This window comes from Magnolia sinica, chromosome 4 (assembly GCF_029962835.1).
Source record: "Magnolia sinica isolate HGM2019 chromosome 4, MsV1, whole genome shotgun sequence".
NCBI lineage: Eukaryota > Viridiplantae > Streptophyta > Magnoliopsida > Magnoliales > Magnoliaceae > Magnolia > Magnolia sinica.
The window spans coordinates 11,983,334-12,005,669 of record NC_080576.1 but is presented as its reverse complement, the minus strand read 5'-3'; the positions used below and the strand labels follow the sequence as shown (position 1 = coordinate 12,005,669).

At 40.6% G+C, this 22,336-nt stretch overlaps 1 protein-coding gene across 1 annotated transcript; it reads left to right on the top strand.

The window, feature by feature from the left end:
• The first annotated feature begins 1,402 nt into the window (after positions 1-1,402).
• LOC131242448 (patatin-like protein 2) lies at positions 1,403-7,455 on the top strand. Its single transcript, XM_058241082.1, has 7 exons — positions 1,403-1,677; positions 2,581-2,765; positions 2,949-3,138; positions 5,643-5,804; positions 6,344-6,646; positions 6,981-7,156; positions 7,284-7,455. Exons 1-7 carry the CDS (start codon positions 1,537-1,539, stop codon positions 7,360-7,362), a joined length of 1,236 nt encoding a protein of 411 aa, XP_058097065.1. The 5' UTR covers positions 1,403-1,536; the 3' UTR covers positions 7,363-7,455.
• Positions 7,456-22,336: the final 14,881 nt, after the last annotated feature.

The window sequence follows — 22,336 nt, the reverse complement described above, 5'->3', positions numbered from 1 at the left end:
GTGGCCTAGTTTGTTGGGTCACCACGTGGATGGCCATAACGTAAAATCCAAAGGGTCAAGAACCACAACAAACAACGACATCCTAGCCATCCAATCAGTGGCGTTCAAAGCATAAATCGTTATTGGCTTACATCTAGCAGAAGTATAGCGAATTAATGATAGGATCATCAGATCTGTGTGAGAACCATGAACCATCCATATGGTTGGTCCACTGGATGGACGGTTCCAACTCATTTACATACCCTTGTTGCGTGAATGGTGGAGAGGGGCCGGCCCCACCGAATTTCCTCTGAACCCATCTCAACCACTCCTTTTCCATCAGCTTTAAACATTTACTTCTTCTAATTCGTGGAATAAAGAAAATTAAAAGAAGTTCATCCTGAGTTTAAATTGTAAGAAAGAGCCATTCTAGTAGGCCTCACCTGAGCCGGCTCACCTGTGTAAAGTCAGTTTGGGTGAATCGGTTGCTTATTCCTAGTTGGAAATGGCCTTCATATGTGGTGGAAATGAAGGCTTCATCTGTGGTCGAAATGAAGTACTTCATATGTGGTGGTTTGTAGTGAAAAAAAAAAATACATGTGGTGGAAATGAAGCCTAAGAGTCTCTTGAAAGAACTTTGAAGCTTCTCCTATATCTAGGATGTTGACCATAGAAAATATATCTAAAAATTTAATTCCTTTTCTTTTTTCAAATCAGTAAGATCTTTTATTATGGGAGAAAATACACATGCGCACGAAAAGAAGGAAAGATAGAAAACAAAAAAACTAGAACTATCAAATGATTTGAAAAAATATGTAAGTACTTTTAATAAAACTGAACTAGAATTCATGGTAAAAAGTCATCACTAATTTGTAGGCTTTACACCTTCCCTTTGTAATTTATTTCATTTTCATATATATTTAAAAAAAAAACACCTCGCTCTGCGTTTTTATATCTTACAATGACAGTGTAACAATAAAATTCATATCTTACGCACATGTCCTTGTCAAGCTGCGTTCTGCATTTTTTGTTGTATGTACCATGTTGAATGTGTCTCACAAGGGTGGCTGGTTCATAAACATGAGAATGAGTCGCCTAGAAAATTAATAATTTAGGGTAAGTCCCCATTTTTAAGCAACATGATTGGCCGGATTCTGATCTTATGGCTAAGCAATTTGTCATAAGATTCATGGAAGTCCACCTAACCCAAGCCCTTGCCTCAATTCAATAAATTTCCACCTAAATCAAAATGCCTTTTAGTCCAATTTCATGGAAGCCTGTTTAAAGTCATCCAAGCTACATCCAAAACACGACCGATGGTGCAACAAAACAACTCCCAATCTGCGAATTTGAAAAGTCAGTCAAGAACTAATTACAAGTTTTAAATAATGTTTTATTGTTAGCCCGTGATTAGCACATAAGAAAGGAGAATAGTAAGCATTTCCTTCTTCCATTGAGAGCCTATATATACTCATTCATACAACTAACATTCATCACTTGGAACGCCTCTCTTCTTTTATTTTCAATTCCAACCTTAATCCCTCTTCCCATTCTGTTATGGAGCATGTGAAATCAACCATCGATCAGATTCAACCCCCGACTTATGGAGACCGAATCACAATACTTAGCATCGATGGAGGGGGGATTAGAGGAATAATCCCTGCAACCATTCTAAGCTTCCTTGAGTCGCAGCTTCAGGTATAAAATATAATTCTCAAGGAAAATTTTAAGGCTTATGTCTAACGCATGTACAAGTTCAATCTATCTTTCAAATTCCATGATTATCTAGATCGTCATCATTGTTGTCATCATAAGCATCAACAACTCATCACTGTTGTCATCATGAGCATCAACAACTCGGCTGCGGATGGCCTGGCCTGGTTAGGGAGTGATGGACAGCAGAACGGCTCTTCCGGAGAACTCAACCCCTCGTGGTCTACTGTTCCTTGACAGAGTTGGCCTAGGCAACCTGAGGGAAGCCTAAGCGCCCTTTTCCTTCCTTTCTTAGCTACTCTACGATAGTTGAGCCTGCCCGAAGTATCCTGCCGTAAAGTCTCGATTTTTGTAATGGAAAATTTTCAGTGTTTAAAACAAAACAAAAAAAAAAAAAAAAAAAAAAACACACACACACCAAAATCATCATCATCATAGTCTTCTCCCAGGTATTTCGGATTGGTTTTTGAATCAACATGACACCATAATCAAGTTATGGAGTACTTTGAACATAGAGCGTATGGCCACCTATGTACAAAGAAAGCCAAACTGATAAGAATGAAACGAAACAACAATAACTATCGGGGGATTCTGATTTTCCCAATCCCGACCCTATCCAAGACGAGCATCCCACGAATTTGAGACGGAAGCGAAATGGAATTGATCAGCTTTTATCAGTGCAGTCTACCATTTAAAAGCCAATCCTCAATTGTTAGGAGAAAGGCTGAGAAGATGATGATCAGCTTTTACAAATATGATCATAGAATATTTTTAACATTTGCATGATCAAATCATCAATTGGTTACTATTTTCAGGTACCCAAGAAAAAATAGGCTACTATTTTCTAAAACTTATGTTTGCATGGGTTTACTTTGTTTGGTGGAGCAGACGATAGACGATGATAAGGATGCAAGACTTGCAGACTATTTCGACATCATTGCAGGGACGAGCACAGGTGGTCTTGTGACCGCCATGTTAACTGCACCAAATGAAAACAACCGTCCACTGTTTGCTGCGAAAGATATCAAGGATTTCTACCTCGACAACTGCCCAAAAATTTTCCCACAAACCGGGTAATAAGAGTAATGACAAGGGAAATAACTTCTTTTTTTGTTATTAGTCTTTCAAAACTTATGCGAAGGATTCATGGGCATGTCTTAAGCGTATAAAGTCCATACATCAATATGCTTAAGATCAGGATATGAATAACTTCTTTTGCCAGTTGAATAACCATTTCTGATTTCTTTGAATCACAGAGGCCTATTTGGTTCAGCTTTGAAGACAGCAAAATTATTTTTATCAGGACCCAAATACAATGGAAGCTATCTCCATGATATTGTAAGAGAAAAACTAGGAAAGGTTCAGTTGCACGAGACCTTGACAAATGTCGTCATCCCTACATTCGATATCAAGCACCTCCAGCCCACCATCTTCTCCAGCTACGAGGTTCTTCTTCATTTCTCCAAAACCACACATAAATTTCAATTACTAGTTTCTGATGTAGAAGCCCACGTGAATTCTTTCTGATCGTAATCGATGAAACTCAGGGACTTGGGGAACTAATCCAGTCTCGAGTCTAGTCATGATGTGCCTGAGTCGAGAGTGAATCAGAACGGTTAGGCAGAGTTAGGGGCGAGTCGGGTCACTCATCCCGGTGGCTTGTGGTGTCGAACCGCGTTTGACCAAGTCCAAGTCGACTCAGACAAGTCACAACTGACTTGTACGAATCATCAATGCATGTTTACATGCGCAAAATCGTCATTTTAGCGGGAGCGGATTGGCTACTCCCCCTGCCACCAGCCAATGGCTCGTGGTCCGTGCTCTGTGGGCCCCACCATGATATATGTGTTTCATCCACGCCGTCCATATATTTTCCTAGTCCATTTTATGTTATGATACAAAAAATGAGCTATATCCCAATATCAAGTGGAGCACATTAAAGGAAACGTGTATTGAATGAACGTCAACTATTAAAAACCTTTTGGGGGCCATAAAAGTTTTGGATCAAGCTGATCTTTGTTTTTTCCTTTCATCTGGGTCTTTATGACCTAATCAACAGATTAGATGTCAAATAAATAGTACAATAGGCCTTAGTAGGATTTTAATGGTGGATATCTAATTACTATTGTTTTCCTGTGGTGTGGTCCAGTAGAGACTTATATCCCTCTAATTTTTGGTATCAAACACTAACATGATCTATAAAAATGGATAAACGGCATGGATGAAACACATAAATCATGGTGGGGCCCATAGAGCACCGACCATCAGCAACAGGGCTGGTTGCGGGCGAGCAGCCACTCCGTTTCCCATTTTACCGGGTCCATGTAGCGATTCCATGAATCTGGAACCCTATCCGATAGGGAAGCGGATTGTCTGGTGTACCATAGAGCTGCTGTAGGTACGTGTCGCGCGACAACGAGCACTGATACTCCTCAACATCCGAGTTATTCAAACATTTCAAAAGAGATCGAAGTTACATGGCCCTACAGTAGTGATGTGTTTATTATATCCGCAACGTGCATCTATTTTTAGAAATCATTTTAGAGCATCATCCAGAAACTGAATCATATTCAAAGTTGATATGGGCAACACCATAAATAGTGGCGGAGATAATGATTTTCACAGTTCAAAAACTTATGGGGCCCACCATTTCGTTTATTTCTCATCCAGTCTGTTCATAAGTTTATAAAGACATAAATGAAGAGAAAAAACAAATTTTATATTTATTTTAAACTTTTGTAACCAAAAAGGATTTCAATGATAGACTTTCAATCCCCTACTTATTTTTTGCAGTGTGGTCGGCTTGATAGCTAGATTTACCTTATTTTCCATCTCAAGTCTTAACATGAGCTCGCCAAATGGATAAAGATACAACACATACCCCATAATCAGACATAAAACAATTGTTGAAATCAATACACAGCTATGTGGCTGCTGTAGCTTGTAGGTATGTGTCGGCACGGCCCTCAACCTCCGAGTTGTACAAACGGTTCAAAGGAGATCAAAGTTTGATGAGCCCCACAGTGATGTATTTATTATATCTACACCGTTCATCTATTTTTAGAGGTTATTTTAGATCATTATCCAAAAAATGAATTATATCTAAAGATCATATGAACCACATCATAAATAGTACAACAGCCAATCCGCTTCCGGTGGGGTCCCTTTTATACTCGAAAATGACACGAGTGGTTCTTTTTAGTACACGTCGGACTGTGTCGGTACCTGTACCTTTTTCTACCTTTGATCCACAACCGAAATTCACGAGTAGGTAAAGGTGAGTTTCTTAGTAGAGAGAGAGAAAGAGAGACATGGAGGTGGCCGAATCCATAACATTAAAGCTTTGTAGGCTAAGCTTAATAGGCAATGTGTGGGGCCCACTGTGATGTGTCCATAACGTCCAATCCGTCCATCATGTGCGTTGCCTTATCTTCTTTGGGGCCCGAAAATCAGGCCAATCCAAAACTCAGGTGGGCCACAAAACAAAAAATTGTAAAATCATGCCTAAAACCTCTAAGGTCATGTGGTGCATGTGTACCACCTGAATCTTGGAATGGCCTGATTTTTAGGGTGTCCACTCATCTTCGTGGTGCATCTTCTGAATGGGTTAGATGGGACATAAAAAACGGCAGGCCCCACTCAGAATCTGTTGGGTTCCCCATCCAAAATGCTCCCTGTGGTGTGGTCCACCAGAGTTTTGGATGGCCTGATTCTATACAGGACGCCATTTAGACCATGAGGGGTACACAAGATGGACGGATTAGATGTCATGTACAGATCAAGATGGGCCCCACACAACATGTTGAAGGTTAAGGCTTCACCTTCAAAGCTTTGGGTTATGAAAGCATATAAAACACGTAGATTTTGGTAAGTTTCATTTCTTTTTCTTTATCACAACTAGCCTGTAGGCATTTTGTCCAAACCGTTTTATGTATCCTTTTGATAAGCAGGTAAAATCCACGCCGTCCTTGAATGCTCTACTCTCGGATATCTGCATCGGCACATCTGCAGCTCCAACTTACCTTCCTGCACATTTTTTCCAAACTAAAGATCTTCAAGGGAAAACGAGGGATTTCAACCTCATCGACGGTGGCGTCGCTGCTAATAATCCGGTTTGATCATCACCCTTAGACAAGGAGTTATAGCTAGGGGTCCCTTTCATTAGCAGATGCACAGGATTTCGCTCATGTGGGACCAGGTTCGATGATCTAAACCGTTGATCTGATGAACCCCAACGGATGGGGATGCTTTCAAACTCTTCCAGCTGATTGAAACACACTAGGCTTTTGATCAGGGGGCCCACAAGTAGACGGTTAAGGAAACAATTCAAAAAATGGTCCAAATATGATGGAACATCGTCCAATAATGGAAGGGTTTGGATCATCCAATCTGAAGGATTTCTGGACGTCTCCAATCCACAGTGGGGCCCATATGATCAATCCAGTAATGGAAGGGTTTTGATCAACATCTGAAAGATTTCTGGATGTCTCCAATCCACAGTGGGGCCCATCTGTTTGCATTGTTGTTCAGTAGTCCCACATGAACAGAATTAATTCATCCACACCACATTCTTATCATCACCTCTAGTAATCTTTACATGGTGTAGACCCTAAGCATGCATGACTAAACCTACTGAGTGTTGTGGTTTCAGGCACTGGCAGCTATGGGTGAAGTGGCCAGGGAGATTTTCAAAGGAAATCAGGATTTCTTTGCGCCCAAGCCAATGGATTACAGTAGATTGCTGGTGATCTCATTGGGGACAGGTTCAGCAAAGGCGGGAGAGAAATTCAGCGCAGCTCAAGCAAGCAAGTGGGGTGTTTTGGGGTGGTTGCTGAGTGACGGTTCTAATCCATTAGTGGATGTGTTCACTCAAGCAAGCGCAGATATGGTCGACATTCACATTTCGGGTGTTTTTCGTGCCCTTGGATCTGAAAATAACTACCTCCGGATTCAGGTGGGCACACACATTCTCATTCTCTTTAGATTACTAATCAAGGTTTTGTGACTCTACTCATGTAGTTGTCCACACATGTACATTGAATATGGACCATTGGTCTTTTTCTCTCTTCTAATAATCCATTTTCATCATATGGATGGCCCTCCTAATGAGTGGACGGACCTAGTTTTTGGGCCACCGCATTTCACTTTGGTCTCCAAGATCTCACGTAAATCATCTGCTGGCATGCAGCTCCGTTCGAAACAATAGTAAATAGGAATATCTTAATTTCTTGTGATAATACATTTGTTTGCCCTGAAATAATCACAATGTTCTTGAATGGAAAAACTAGGATGATGCACTGGATGGGGATGAAGCATCGGTTGATATCGCTACTAAAGAAAACTTGGAGAATCTTGTGAAGATCGGCGAACGGCTGTTGCAGAAAACAGTCTCAAGGGCGAATTTGGAGACTGGTGTTTTCCTACCTGTCGAGAACGGAGGCACTAATGAAGAAGCTCTCATTAGGTGGATGCTTAAACCCCTCCAAATGTTGTTATTACAGTTATTATCTTTAAGGATGCGTTTGGCAATGATATTTGGTGCAACCAAACACAACCTAATCTATGACACTAATCATCATTCTTTGTGATAGGTTTGCGAAGCAACTTTCGCAGGAAAGGAAACTTCGCCTGATGAGATCGCCAAACACCAAGCCCTCCAAATTCAACTGATTAGAGATTGTGTTTTTACAAATAACATTGTAATGCTGTTATGGTTTTATTAGAGGCTTCTTTGTATAAATAAAAGTGGGAATCTTTCTCTTCTTCTTCTTCTTCTTTTTTCTTTTACCCAAAGATATTACATGAGGATAAATTAGTCCCATCCTTGATTTTTTGTGATGTGACCTATTGACGCGGGGTGGACATGATGAGGTCAATCACTGTCTTTCTCACGGATAACTACTCCGAATCTAAGGAGCTTCTCTAGACTCCTCACAGAGATTCCTCAAATCCATTATTTAAAAAAAAAAATTTCTAATAAATTCAAAAATAAATTGATTGATGATACAAATGAATTTACAATTCTTTAAACGGTGATATCAAACCTAGTAAGAAGTTTCAGAATCAAACTCTAGCTCCCAAATAAACAAACGTGACTTGCTATAAATAGTAAACTTAGTATTTATAGATCGCCATGATTTCTACTAGACTTCATTGTTTTTAGCCAAAACTAGTAAGTGTCCAATTTGGCTTAACCATATTATTCTTCTGATTTTTCTATGAAATTTTCAAGTTGGGCACGACTCCTAAAGCTCAAATGATCAAGAGTTATGATTGAAATAAAACTTACTATAAATAGTAAAAATAAAATTGAAAAGGACTTTCGACCGTTGATCTGATAGAATCTCTCAAATCTGGCATGGGCAACCCGGCATAGTGGGTTGGTTGGCTAAGGTAGCTTCTCCTACCTTAAAATTATATATGGTACGTCAAATAACTCATTCCAGTTTACAAGATACATCTATTTTAGGGTTTTGATGGTCCTGATCACTTCCTCCTCCGATCGATTCTTCTTTGGTCTATCTTGGCCATGAAATTGTCTGCAATCCGATCTACATCACCCACTATATGATGGATCAGCACATCAAGGGTGTTGATCACATTACATAAGTGCAACATGTTTGAACTAAGGTTTTCTCATGCCCACTATGGAACTCGATCAAGAGGGAAGGATTGCCAATCTCCTAGGCTTGGGTCTATTCTGAAGGTCGTGGTCTGGGATGGGCTTCTCTATTTTTTATGGGCCTATAAATTAATGGCCCCAACTTGATCCTATGCATAGTAGGTCCGTTAATGTGGGCCAAATGCCAGGTGTACAGGTATGAATATCAGGCAAGATCGTGGGCCTGATTAAACAGGGCCAGGAGTTGAGCTTTACTTCGCCCATTACCACCCTAGCTCTGCACTTCCAAGGCAAGGAGCTTTTATTAGGTCTGAGCTTGGTTCATGCCTGGGATTTAGAAGTGGTCAAGCCAGGCTAATTTGAAATACTGATTTTACCTAGCCCAGGCCCTACTATTCTCATTTTTAATGCCTCAGCATGCGGAGTTCTTACAACTGAGTCCTTGGTTTGGTAAAATAAAATGTTGATTTGATGGTCTACTTATGGATGGGGTGTCTAAAAATTCTTCTAGATTGGAAGCTCTTATCCGTTGAGTAATTGGTCGTTTTTGTTGATGATACCATTCTTTTCCTCATCGGCGGGGCGAGGTCCCTTCAGGCAGTGGATAGCTTTCTATCCGCTTACCAGTAGCCTTCAGGGCAGAAGATCAATCATCATAAGAGCGCCTTCTATTGTGCGGGAACCTTCCCTCCTGCTAGGGCCAAAGCAATTGAGGCTCTCCTTAGGATTTCCCAATCCAGGTCCGATCCTATTTACGTGGGTGTTCCGCTCATAGTGGGAAGGTTTAGGTGTGCAGCGTTCAGGCCCCTTCTGGAGAAAGTAGAAGGCCGTATTTCGGGGTAAAAAGCTAGGTGTTTATCCCAGGCTGGGAGAGCTATCCTGGTTCAGCATGTTTTGGGTATCATCCCCATCCATGCCATGGCAGCTTCCTTAATCCCTAGGTCCGTTCTCAAGGACTTGGTCAGGAGGTTCGCGGACTTTTTCTGTAGTTGGGCTAAGGGTAAACGCAAGCTTCATTAGAGGAATTGGAAAGACTTGTCCAAGCCTAAGGCTAAAGGTGGGCTTGGTTTCAAGAGGCTTAAGGATGTGATGCAGTCCCTTCGGCTCAAGATGGCTTGGGTAGACAAATTTGGGACCTCTCTTAGTCTATGGTGCGAGGCAATGTGTACCAAATATGGTCCTGATCTCGGCAGCTCCTTTGTGACGCCTCCTTCTGCTTATTCCTCTCCACTATGAAAATCTATTTTTATGCCATCCCCCTCCTTCAGTACGCGCAGTCTAAAGTGGGCAAGGGCTGGGATTGTGACACAGGGGAGGGCGTGAGGTCGAGCACCGTCTTCCTCAAGAGGATAACTATTCCAAATCCACGGAACTTCTCTGGACTACTCACAGAGACTTCTCGAATCCACGAGGAAAGAAAGCAGAAAATAGGAATAAATTCTAATAAATTTGAAATTGATTAATGAATGAATAAAAACGAGTTCACAACCCTTTAAATAGGGGTACCAAGCAATAGAAAAGAAATCAGAATCAAACCACAACTAAAACTCCTAAAATTCGCAACTTACTATAAATAGTAAACTTACTATTTATAGACGGTCGTGATGTCTACTAGTGCAAAAGGTTTTCGGCCAAAAATAGTAAGTGTCCTATTTGGCTTCACCAAACTGTTCTCCTAATTATTCTAAGCTCTTTTCACATTGACGAAACTCCTAAAGCCCGACAGATGAAGAGTTATAATCAAACTAAAACTTACTATTTATAGTAAAAACGAAATTAAAACATGGAAAGGACCATCGATCCAGGGGTTTTTCGCAATTCCGGGTTGCAACCCAGCGTAGTGGGATTGGTTGGTTAAAGTAGCTCGTTCTACCCCAAAATCATATATTTTACGTCAGATAACTCATTCTGGATTGCGAGATACGCCCGATCTAAGGTCCGACGGTCCGGATCACTTCTATCGTTGACCGGGCCTTTTTTTATCCATCTTGGCCATGAAACTGTCCGCGACCCACTCTGCATCAGTTTGCCTTTGGATGATTAACTGGACGGGTCTAGGTCCCTTGGCCGACCGCTCCTCGCAGCCTATTCCTCCCTCTCTCTCTCTCTCTTAGCTTCAGATTAGGGATTTCTTAGGCCCTGATGGGCCCCTTCCGCGTTCCTCTATTTTCTCCTTCCTTCCCTAGGAGGTGATTGATTGTATTTTTATGGGGAGGTTTTGTATTTCAGATAACCCGGCCTCTGTCTTCTGGTCATTGGAGCCTTTGGGAAAATTCTCTTCCAGATCAGCCTGGGACATTTTCAGGTGTCGCCAACCTCGCATTGGGTGGGCGAAGTGGGTCTGGCACACCCTCATGCCTCCTAAGGTGTCCTTTGTCTGGAGGCTTCTTCACGACACCCTCCCAGTTGACGAGTCCATTAAAAGGAGAGGTATCCATTTAGCCTCTATGTGCTCCTACTACCGCATCGATCTGGTCATGTGGCCCTCTGCCGAGTCGCTAGATCACATATTCATTCGGTGCAGCCTGGCATCCTGAGTTTGGGAAGTCTTTGCTGTAGTATTCGGTTTGGCTTGCGCCTCTTTCTCCTCCTTGCCAGATTGGGTGGCAAATTGGTGGTCCCCCCTGCGCCCTCCGCCTGTGTCCCGAGTCGACATGGCCTCGCTCCCTGCCTCATCCTTTGGGAATTATGGCAGGCCAAAAACGCGGCCAGATTGGACGGGGTTCAGGTCGGGCCTTCCTCGGTAGTAGCCAGGGTTAAGTGGAGTTTATGGTCTTTGGTGTCTTCCAAGGGAGGACAGCTGTAATTTTCCCATTCTTCGCTTCATAGTCTCGGTTTCCGCTTGCCATTCGCATCTTGCCCTATGCTTGCGAAATGGGCTAGGCCTAGTAGCGGTTTCATCAAGCTTAATGTGGACGGCACGGCTTTGGGTAACCCGAGGAAGTCGAGGGGGGGGGGGGGAGGGAGGGATTTGTAGATGTGACAATGGGGAGTTCATCTTTACCTTCGCCGTGGGCTATGGCATCGGCAGGAACACAAGAGCTGAGCTAAGGGCAATGTATAACGAACTCTTGCTGTGTTTTGAGCTCGGGTTCAACCGAATTGAGGTTGAATCGGATTCTAGGATTGTAGTGGGTCTTCTCAACGGATCCATGGAGTCCAGCTGGTGTTGGGAAGATTGGATTTTGAGGATTAGTAGACTGAGGGTAGCAGGACCTTTCTGCCATGTTCTCAGAGAAGGGAATGCCCCGGCGGACGGGATAGCCCGTTTGGATTCTGACAGTCAGCTTTCCTTCTCGACTTGTCATATCATTGACCTCCCCTCCAAGATTAGAGGCCTCATCTTCCTAGACAAGGTGGCACTTTCCGGTCCCGACCTGGGTAGATAGTTGGTGTTTGTTGTTTTTTCCTTTTTACGACGGGCTGTGTGCTAAGCCCTTTTTTGTCAACCTGGCTCCCGGCCCAAAAGAGTTGTATAGCTTTTTCTCATGGAATATAATCTCTCGTTCGTAAATAATAATAATAATAATAATAATAATAATAATAAATAAATAAATAAATAAATAAAAATGGTCATTTTTGTTTGACGATTTTTGTAGCTGTTTTCTTTACCGGCTATTTATGGGACACTAATCAGAGAAATGAAATATGAATAATTTTAGAATTTTTTGAGATATCCCCTATTCACAGTAGAACAATGAGATGAATGGTTTGGAAGGTTGATAAATCATGGGCCCACTTTGTAATGTATGGGCCATCAGGCACCAGGTTCTCTAGTCCTCCAGCATTAAGATGTAGATAGAATCCTCGTGGGGCTAGTTTGTACCATTGGCAGGATTGTTCTAGAACTTTGGTACTACGGCATATATTAACTTAAATTAAGCAAATAAAATTGTGGAGGCCACCGCTACTGATTCAAAGTACCGAAATTAGAATGGTTCAAGAATACCAACCTATTTTTTTCATGGGCACTAACTTGATTGTTGAAATAGGGCCATTGGATGCATTTTACTGTTAACCGTCCAATAAATGTCCACCAATCTATAGTTGGATAATAAGTAAACACAATCACATGATTAAGGGCCACAAAATTATGGAGGCAACGCAGCTAAGTCAGAGTACCGAAATTAGAATGGTTGAAGAAACCGCTTATTCGTGGTCACTTGATTGTTGAAATTGGGCTATTGGATGCATTTTATTGTTAACCATCTGATAAATGCCCACCAATATGTAGTTAGATAATAAGTAAATATGATCATATGATTAAAGGCCATAAAGCTCACAAATCTATATAGATGAATAGTCACACAAAAATCATACCTTCACATAGTTTAGAGGCCACACTATTATTACAAATTTACATTATTAGGTGAGCCACGTCCAATATCATAAATTCGCATGGCTAGATAGTCACACAAATATCACAAGATTACATGGACCTTATGTGGCTATCAAGATTACAATGGACCTTACTGGATGGACAACATTGGTGACTCACATATTGACTGATGTCTTATATCTGTAAATCAATTGGTCTGTCGATGATAGCTCGATGCCATCAAGCAAATTTTGATGTCATTGGAAAAGTTTTAAAATTTTATGTTTAGTTGCTAGAATGTTTTGATGTTTAGTTCGATGACATCAAAGATGTTTGATGCTATTAAAGGCTCCATTGAAATGACATCGAAGTGTCATTGAACGATCGTGCAAAGTTACGTAGAATTGCGTAAGTGCGGGATTTGTTTCCTATTTTGATTGTGATTCTCATAGAGGCTACATATATGGGTGTAATTGAGAATAAAGAGTATTTCAGGACCTTTTAATTCGTTCCAAAGGGTTTCAAGGGCTTGTAAGGGAGATTCGAGGCTTGGTCGAATCAGGTGATCTCTATCTCTTGTAATTTTTTACTTTCGTAGTACATTATTATCGTTGTGCCATAGTTTTTGGATTTTTCCAAGTTAAAATTAGATTGTTTTTGCGTTTGAACTTGATTGTGCGATTGGAGTATTTTGCTTGATTCATCTGTGTGCTTCCGCAGTCCTAGCTCCAACAAGTAGTATAAGAGATTAACGTTGGGACACAGTTCGAATCTGAAAGCATAGTATCAATGGCTTTTAATATAAAGTTCGATGTTGAGAAATATTCTAGAAAAAATAATTTTGAACTATGGAAGGTCAAAATAATTGGTCTCCTAGTTCAACAAGGATTTAATGATGCACTCCTAGAAAAGCGACCGGAATCTATAACATATGATGAATAGAACAAATGGAAAAGAAAGCAAGAACCTCTATCCAATTGTGCCTAATGGGTGAGGTCCTCTATAATGTCATGAGAGAGAAAACTACAACAAGTAAATAGGAGAAATTATAGGACATCTACGCGAAGAAATCTCTTAAGAATCGCATGTACTTAAAGTTTCAGTTATTCAATCTAAAAATGGTAGAAGGGGCTGATGTCGAGGCCCACATTAGTAACTTTAACAAGATTATTTGGAAATTGTTGTATATGGAAGAAATGATGGAAGATGAGGATCACGCATGTATTCTGTAAACTCTCTCGCGGCTTCATATGAGTCGTTTAAAGACTCATTGTGCACTGATAAATCGACCATTAGCATCGATATCGTTGTTTCAGCCCTTCAAGGAAAGGCGATAAGAAAGAAAAGTGGTGACATGGGGTCCTCTACTGATGCATTGATTACAAGAGGATGAAATTCTGAGCAGGATAGTAGATCATCTCGATCGAGATCTAAATCTAAGGGCAAGGGTAGGCACAAAGGAAAGTTAAAGTGTTAGAATTGTGGGATGTTCAGACACATGAAGAAGGATTGCACAAATCCTAAGGTTAAGAAAGAAAACTCAGAAGCTTCTTCCATGAAGGCCAACATGACAGAGTCTGATGTAAGTACAAGTGTTTATGATGTGTCGTCAGTGTCCATGGTTGAATACTTATACGATGAACGTAAGAATGAATGGATTTTGGATACTAGGTCATCATATCACATGACTCCTCATCTGAGTTGATTCACTAGCTATAAAGAGTGTAATGGTGGCCAGATGTTTATGGGTGATGACAACAGTTGTAATGTTGTGGGTTGAATCGGTACGCATCAAAATGTTTGATGGCATGGAGCATACCTTGACTGAGTTAAGACATGTTCCTAATATGAGGAAGAGCTTGATATCTCTTGAAGTACTCAAGGCGCTTGGGTGCAGATTCACCGATTTTTATCGTGTCCTTAAAGTTTCAAAGGGAGCGCTCGTAGTTATGAAGACATAGAGTAACAGGAACCTTTACAAGTTGATTGATAGCACTTTATCAGGTGAAGCTACAGTGTCTGTGGCAGATTCCATGTTTGCATGTATGTGGCATGCACGCTTCGGCCATATGAACGAGCAAGGCATGAAGGTACTTTCTAACCATTATTTAATTCTAGCTTTTAAAATTTTTAATTTAAGTATATGCGAGCAATGTATATATGGTAAGCATTCAAAGTTTTATTTTAAATCTAAAAAACATGTATGTAAGGGTGTTCTTGATTATGTGCATTTTGATGTATGGGGGTCATCACCCGTGGTTTCTGGTAGAGGGTCGTCATATTTCATCACGTCCATTGACGACTATTCCAGGAAGGTATAGCATTATTTTATGAAAAATAAATCCATTGTTTTCACAAACTTCAAGCAGTGGAAGACAATGGTGGAGAAACAATCGGGGTGAAAAGTGAAGGTACTAAGGACAGATAACGGTGGAGAATTTACTTTGAGAGAATTCAATCAATATTGTAAAGATAAATGGATCATGAGGCACAACACAGTGCGCCACATACAAAAGCAGAACGGTGTAGCTTAGCGGATGAATCAGACTCTTTTGAAGAGGACCTAATGCATGATCAATAATGCTAGGTTGGGCAAAGAATTGTGGACTGAGGCTGTTAACAGGGCTTTGTTATTTGATAAATTGGTCCCCTTATATGGCAATTGATTGTAAGATTCTAGAGGAAGTGTGGAGTGGTCAACGGGTAGATTGCTTGGGACTGCTGGTATTTGGTTGCAATGATTACTCTCATGTACCATCAGTCGAGAGAGATAAGCTTGACCAAAGGGCTAAGAAATATATATTTGTTGGCTATGGTGGTGGTGTGAAGGGGTACAGGCTGTATGATCGAGTCACACGGAAAATCATCATTAGCCGTGATGTTAGATTCGACGAAGGATCCTTATTCCATAAGGATGAGCACGATGAGCTAGAAAAATTGGATGTGGATGTTTAGCTAGATAGAGATGAGACTCGGTCTGAGACAGAGATACAGGAGCAGGTAGAGCAGTCACCTATGAGAAGGAATCTGTCGATCGTAGGTTACCAGCGAAATACAAGGATGACTCTAATGTCGCATATGCCATTATTATCGATGAGGGGAATTTGTCTCTTTTTCAGGAAGCTCTTGATGAGCCGGATGCCAAAAAGTGAAAAGCTATGATGGATGATGAGATGAGTTCCTTGTGCACGAACAAGATATGGGAGCTGGTGGAGCTTTTCGTTGGTCAAAAAGCGATCGAGTGGAAGTGAATCTTCAAGAAGAAACATGATATGCATAAGGCAAGATTGATAGCAAAAGGATATGCTTAAAGGGAAGGTGTCGACTTCACTAAGATATTCGCGGCGGTTGTGAAGCAAGTATCTATCAGCTTCGTATTGATGTTAGTTGCCCAATATAATATCAAGTTGGATCATATTGATGTGAAGACTACCTTCCTACATGAGGAATTGAAAGGGGAGATCTACATAAAGCAACTAGAAGACTTTGAAATAAAATGGGCAGAGAACAATATTTGCAGGTTGAAGAGGTCTTTGTATGGCCTGAAACTGTTACTTAGACATGTTATAAAAAAATTGATTCTTTCATGATAAGTCAGAAGTTTACGAGTGAATATAATCATTGAGTCTATTACAAAATATTGAGTGATGTGAAGTTTATTATCTTGTTGTTGTATGTTGATGACATGTTGATTACCAGTTATAGCATGTTTAAAATCGACTTATTGAAAACTCAGTTATTAGGGATATTCGAAATGAAAGATTTGGAGGCTTCAAAGAAGGTTCTCGGCATTGATATACATAAAGATAGGAAATAGAGCAGGCTTTAGTTATCTCAGAAAGAATACCTTGAGAAGGTGTTGATGAAATATGGGATGGACAGGGTAAAGCTGGTCAGCATTTTTAACGCGACTTATTTTAAGCTTTCTTCTGAACAGTGTCCTAAAACTAATGAAGAAAAGCAGGATATGTCTTGTAACAACTCACATCTTAACTAAATAAAAATTTAGAATAACTAAACTCCCCATACGCCGTTACGATTAAGATCAGCCACCTAATATTAACGTCCAAACTTTATTTAAACAACTCTCTAAGAAAACTGATAGCTCAAATTAATCAATGGATAATCAGAAACCACAATAAACTATCACTTACCAACTACAAACCTTTGAAAGATAGGGAAACCATCATTGGCACCTAAAAACCTTTAAGCCGTAGATACTAGGAGAACCTCCAAAACCTATGATCGGTATGGATCGAGTTGGATCATGTCGTGGACCACACATCTGTTTTGAGCGTGTACACAAATAGCATTCACACACTATGCACGAGGTCAAGTCATCGGGTCAAAGAAGCTTTGACCCAATGAATTTCGCAACTGGGGAAGGAAATTCAAAATTTTCCCTCCCACCCAGCGTCGTTTCAACAGAACCGTCCATTCGATGGTGCAAACGAATATTTTTCGAATAAGTGAACCAGATCTGGACCGTCCACATGACGGATGGGGACCCACCGACCCTAAACATAAGGAGAATCCAAATTGAAAACCGTCTGTGCCGCCTCTGTCCTTAAACTAGCGAGCAACGTGAGATGATGACGCTGATCGAGACAAAAAATCCACGTCCACCTCTCCTCTGACCAATCCAACCGTTGGGAGTCGTCGGATGGATGCCACGTGCACAGGGAAATCCTAGTCAGCCTTACCAGTTTCCAAAAACGAACCCCTACATGCCCGAAAGCGGAAGGAATCTTTCCGCTGATAGTAACGACTCATCTCGTCCGATCATTGACCTCTGGAAGCTTCTCTCGGATGAATCCTGAGCGTTGAAGCTTCTCCCAGATGAAAATCTCGTAGTAGAACCGAGATTTTAGCGAGATGCTGCATCGACAAGTCACAGCCTCTTCCGAATTAATGTAGTAACCAACGGTCCATTCTCACCGTTGGGTGGGCCATACATGCCTCCTGGGCAACATCCAGACCGTTTGGACACATCAGATCGATAGATCGATCGGTCGTTACAAAACTGCCATGATTGTCGGGTCATCTTCCCCGATCTGACTGTCAGCAACAGGTCCTGATAGGATGATCTTTTCTCCAATCCAAGACGTCTATCATGTGGCCCATCTCACCTAAAACTTATCAAAGAATATTGTCTGGGCCCATGCATACGGTCAATGATTATATGGGACCCTGATGATGGGTTTTCCCAACCGTTTTGCGTTAACTGTACACTAATCCTTGGGATTAACTGTAGAAGGACCTAGAAATAACCACAACTATAAATCTCTAGATTTTAGGGCGACTCCCAAGAGAAAGCCAGAGAAAGAAATTGAAAGAGATTAGGAGAGAGAGAGAGAGAGAGAGAGAGAGAGAGAGAGAGAGAAAACGGTCGTTTGATTGGGTTACATGCTCTGTAGCAACTCGTCTTGGCCTTTCTAACAAGCGAGTCGGCATTGGCCCGACCCATTCTTCTACAAAGAGTGAGAATAAGGAGAAAGATAGAATTGGGTGGGTGTGTAGATCGTCTTCTGGTGAGAGTTGCATTTTCGGTTGCAACTTAACCACACCATACCAGATAGTGAGTCAACCAGGTCTGGCTCGTCCATAGCTGTGAAGGAAGGAAGTGATAGTTAGAGTAGAAGAAGGTGGGTGTTTGAGAATGTCTGCAGCTGGAACAAGTTTCCAGTTAGCCGTTTAAAGTTTCGCTGCAGGCCCAGCTTCTTGCAGCTCAAGCCCCAACCTCATCTCAGGCCGTTTCGTCCCAAAACAGTGACCATGATCAAGTCGATCCCTGATCTCCCGTCAAACTCGGAGCAGAGCACACCTTGCCTGGACTCTTACCGCATCCGAAACAATCCCTGATCAGGTACCGCACCCAACTCGACTAACGTTCTTTGCATCCACTCCCATCTCAGTCTCAAACGGGCACTGCTCAGATCTATGCGTCGGGATGAAAATCTTGATTTAGATCAGAGAGGGTGATCAATTTGACTCATCATGGTTGCACCATCGAGCACCACAACACGATTTCAACCATTGTTATAGTATATATCACACCCGACTCGTCGAAAGAAACTCGTCTCTATTTCAGGAAAAGCCCTGACTCAGATCATCTGAGAAGATAGTCCGTCCCAGCCTCCATATCCCATCAGGTAACACAAAAATCTGTCCTAACTGTTTAAGGTGGTCACTACATTCCACTCGGCACCGAGTTAACTCATCCTGTTTTCTGAGTGGCTCAGTGACGACTCACTAAACCTCGACATGACTTGTCCAGGTATCACTTACAGTAACTCTCCTAGAGGAACAACCATCCCCTCAAATAACTGTGAAACAAGCTAGTAAGGATAAACTCCTAACACATGAATTCCATACACTGATTAGAATGAGAATTTGATTGATCATTATGAATTAGGATCTCGTAAATCCACCCTGTAAGGGCACCAAAGCAAGGAAGAGACTCATCTGAAGTGCGGAATGTCCCACATTACTTCATTCATTTCATTGAACTCTAAGCTAGTTTTGAGCCTAATGTATAGGGACCTTAAAGTTGTGATATCATTCCTTTGTTCATTGATCAACTATGAGTGAATGCCTAAAATTGTTACTCTTGTTCATTTAAGGACTTGTATCACACTCCATAAGACATGTTTGAGATTGCATAGTTACATGTACATTTCTATCTGTTAAGCATGAGGCAAGAGATCTTATTCCCAATCATATTATAATTAGTATTACATGTACATTTCTATCTATTAAGCATGAGGCAAGAGATCTTATTCTCAATCACATTATAAATAGTAGAATTTTCAATTACACCTTACATATGCTAGACTCATTCTTAGTTGAATCTGATGTATTCTAAATTTTGGAATAATATGTATAGTAAATTATTTTTTCTATTTCTATTTTCTGTGATGAACATGAGTCTATACTCTATTTCCTATTGCATAGATCCTATATCTATAAGAGCTACACTTAGCCTTGTGTTTTACATAGTATTTTAGAAATTGCTTAACTTTGGGTGTAGCACTACTAGTGATGATAAGAATTATGGTATTTCATTTTACTAGATGAGATTATGTATGATGTTACCTTTCATGAGGAATATAGGATAAGTTCCTTAACTACATTCCATATGTCACATTTATGGGCCCTTATTGGTCCTGGAAAAGGTATATGGAAATTATATTGAATTCACATTAAAATGTCTGACATCTTAGTATAAGACCATAAGCTTGGCCATATTTATGAAAGTGATTTTGTTAATACCACGGAGTGTACGTGAGTATCATGGTGCATGACATCCACGCATGACATATGAGCTTTTCCAAGTGCTCTCTTTAAGTCACTCCTTGTACGATTTACTGAAGGTTTTATCCCTTCAGTGGACTCACAGAATATGTGCAATTGTGCCACTTTGGGTGCTCTCTATTTACATGAGGCTTTTCCAGGATTTAAGCACTCCTCGGGTGTACTCCGCTTATTTTTCTAGGAGTCAGGATATCCTTGAGCGCACTCGCTTTCACGGTCTTTTCCAGGTAGTACACTTACTGTGGGTGACCCTTTTATTTTGACAATTGGATGTGCATCCCCGGATCTATGACTTGAACATACATTCATATATACATCCCTACATATACATGAGAATTCATATATATTTTTCATCATTATAATTCACTACATTGGTTTAAATTATTTTGGAATGACATGATATGTATAAATCTTTGCGGAAAATTTTTATTGAGTTTTCACTCACCCAATCGTGCGGTTGCACCGAATAAATACAGGTGTGATGGCCGAGGATGGTGCTTATGATGAGACTCTCGATGTTGCTGAGGAGTACAGTGAGGAGGGCCCGTACGACGATGTAGTCAAACCGTCGGAGCTCCACTAAATGCTTAGGATTTACTTCTTTTATTATATGACAGATGTTATATTTGCTTGTCTTTGAGTTTTGTAACTAAATCTCCTGCTGTGGGATTTCACTTTACTACTTGCTTCTATTTCACATACGTTGAACTCTTTTTGAGGGCATATATATAGATGTTATATTTCAGTGTTAAGAAATGTGTTAGAAGGATTTTTTTCATTTTATGACATCACCCTTGGGTTCTCATACTCGAGCGAGCATTCTCGGGTTATGAGAACCAGGGTGTTACATGTCTCATGTGTCTTATTCGAGTACGGTTAGCAGTTTGTTGTATGTTATGGTCTGTATTAGACCAGATATTTCATATGCAGTGAGTGTTATCAACAGATAAATGTCTAACCCCGACAAGTAACACTAGGAAGCAGTGAAATGACTACTTCAATATATTCGAAGTACTCAGGACTACATCTTAACATTTGAGAAATTATGGGCCAAGTTAGTAGGTTACGTGGATTTTGTCTACGCAAGCAGTGTGGATAATAGAAGGTGGACTTCCGGTTATTCGTTTGTGCAGCGGATGGAGAGATCAGTTGGATATTAAGGCTTCATTCTATGATGACTCTTTTTACGACTAAAGTTGAGTATATAATGATGATGGAGGCATTCAATGAATGTGTTTGGTTGAGGGAGATGATAAATCAATTGGAGCTTCAGTAGGAGGCCTTGTCGATTAATTGTGACAGTGAAAGAGTGATCAATTTGGCTAAAAATTATGTTTATCACTCACGTACTAAACACATTGATGTTTGTCATATTTTATCTGACTGGTACTTAAAGAAAAAGGCATGATTCTAGAGAAAATTCACACAAGCATGAATTTGGTCGACATACTCATTAAGGTAGTTCCCATAGAAAAGTTCAAATTCTGTGTAACATCTTTGATGTTTGCAAAGGCATAGTTGAAAGATGAAGTATGCACAAGAAGCGATGGTGGATCTATAATGAAATATATAATTAGAGATTACAAAAAAAGAGCTATAAAGAATGGCGATCGAAGACATGATTGAGATTGTTGATTGATGCCTTAAATCTGTAAATCAACTAGTCTGTCAATGACAGTTTGATGCCATTGGAAAAATCTGAAAAATCGATGTTTACTCGTCGAAACATTTTGGCGTTTACTTCGATGACATCAAAGATATTTGATGCCATTGAAGGTTGCTTGATGTCATCGAAGTGACATCGAAGTGTCATCGAATGATTGCGCAGAGTTATGCAGAGTTGCGTTAGTATGAAATTTGTTTCCTATTTCGATTGTAATTCTCATAGAGGCTATATATATGGGTGTAATCGAAAATAAAGAGTATATTAAGGCTTTTTGATTTGTTCCAAATGGTTTCAAGGGCTTGTAAAGAAGATTTGAAGCTTTTTCAAATCGGGTAATATTTATGTCTTATAATTTTTTGCTTTCATAGTGCATTATTGTCACTTTGTGCCGTGTTTTTTCCCGCAAGAGTTTTTTCTCCTTAAAATCAGATTATTTATGTTTGAACTTAATTGTGCAATTAAAGTACTTTGCTTAATTCATCTGTGTACATTTCTGCGGTCCCCCAACATCACATACATCATAGTAGGCTCCACAACCCCTATATGAAAAGCATGAATAAGATACATTACATTGGCCCCACCACGCACAACAAGCAAGGGAGACAACGACGCCACTGTTGAAAGCTTTGGGGCCATAAGGATGGGCCATTCTGTGCTTGCAAAATTATGATGCATCTAAAATTGCAACCATGAAATTATCATGGGTCCTTACTCATGGCTCAGT

What these genes read in the sequence shown, in the direction of transcription:
- LOC131242448 (XM_058241082.1), top strand. Translation starts at nt 1,537, where the DNA reads ATGGAGCATGTGAAATCAACCATCGATCAGATTCAACCCCCGACTTAT. An exon ending in AAAATTTTCCCACAAACCGG is followed by an intron (nt 2,766 to 2,948) that starts GTAATAAGAGTA and finishes TTTGAATCACAG; the next exon opens with AGGCCTATTTGGTTCAGCTT. An exon ending in AATGAAGAAGCTCTCATTAG is followed by an intron (nt 7,157 to 7,283) that starts GTGGATGCTTAA and finishes TCTTTGTGATAG; the next exon opens with GTTTGCGAAGCAACTTTCGC.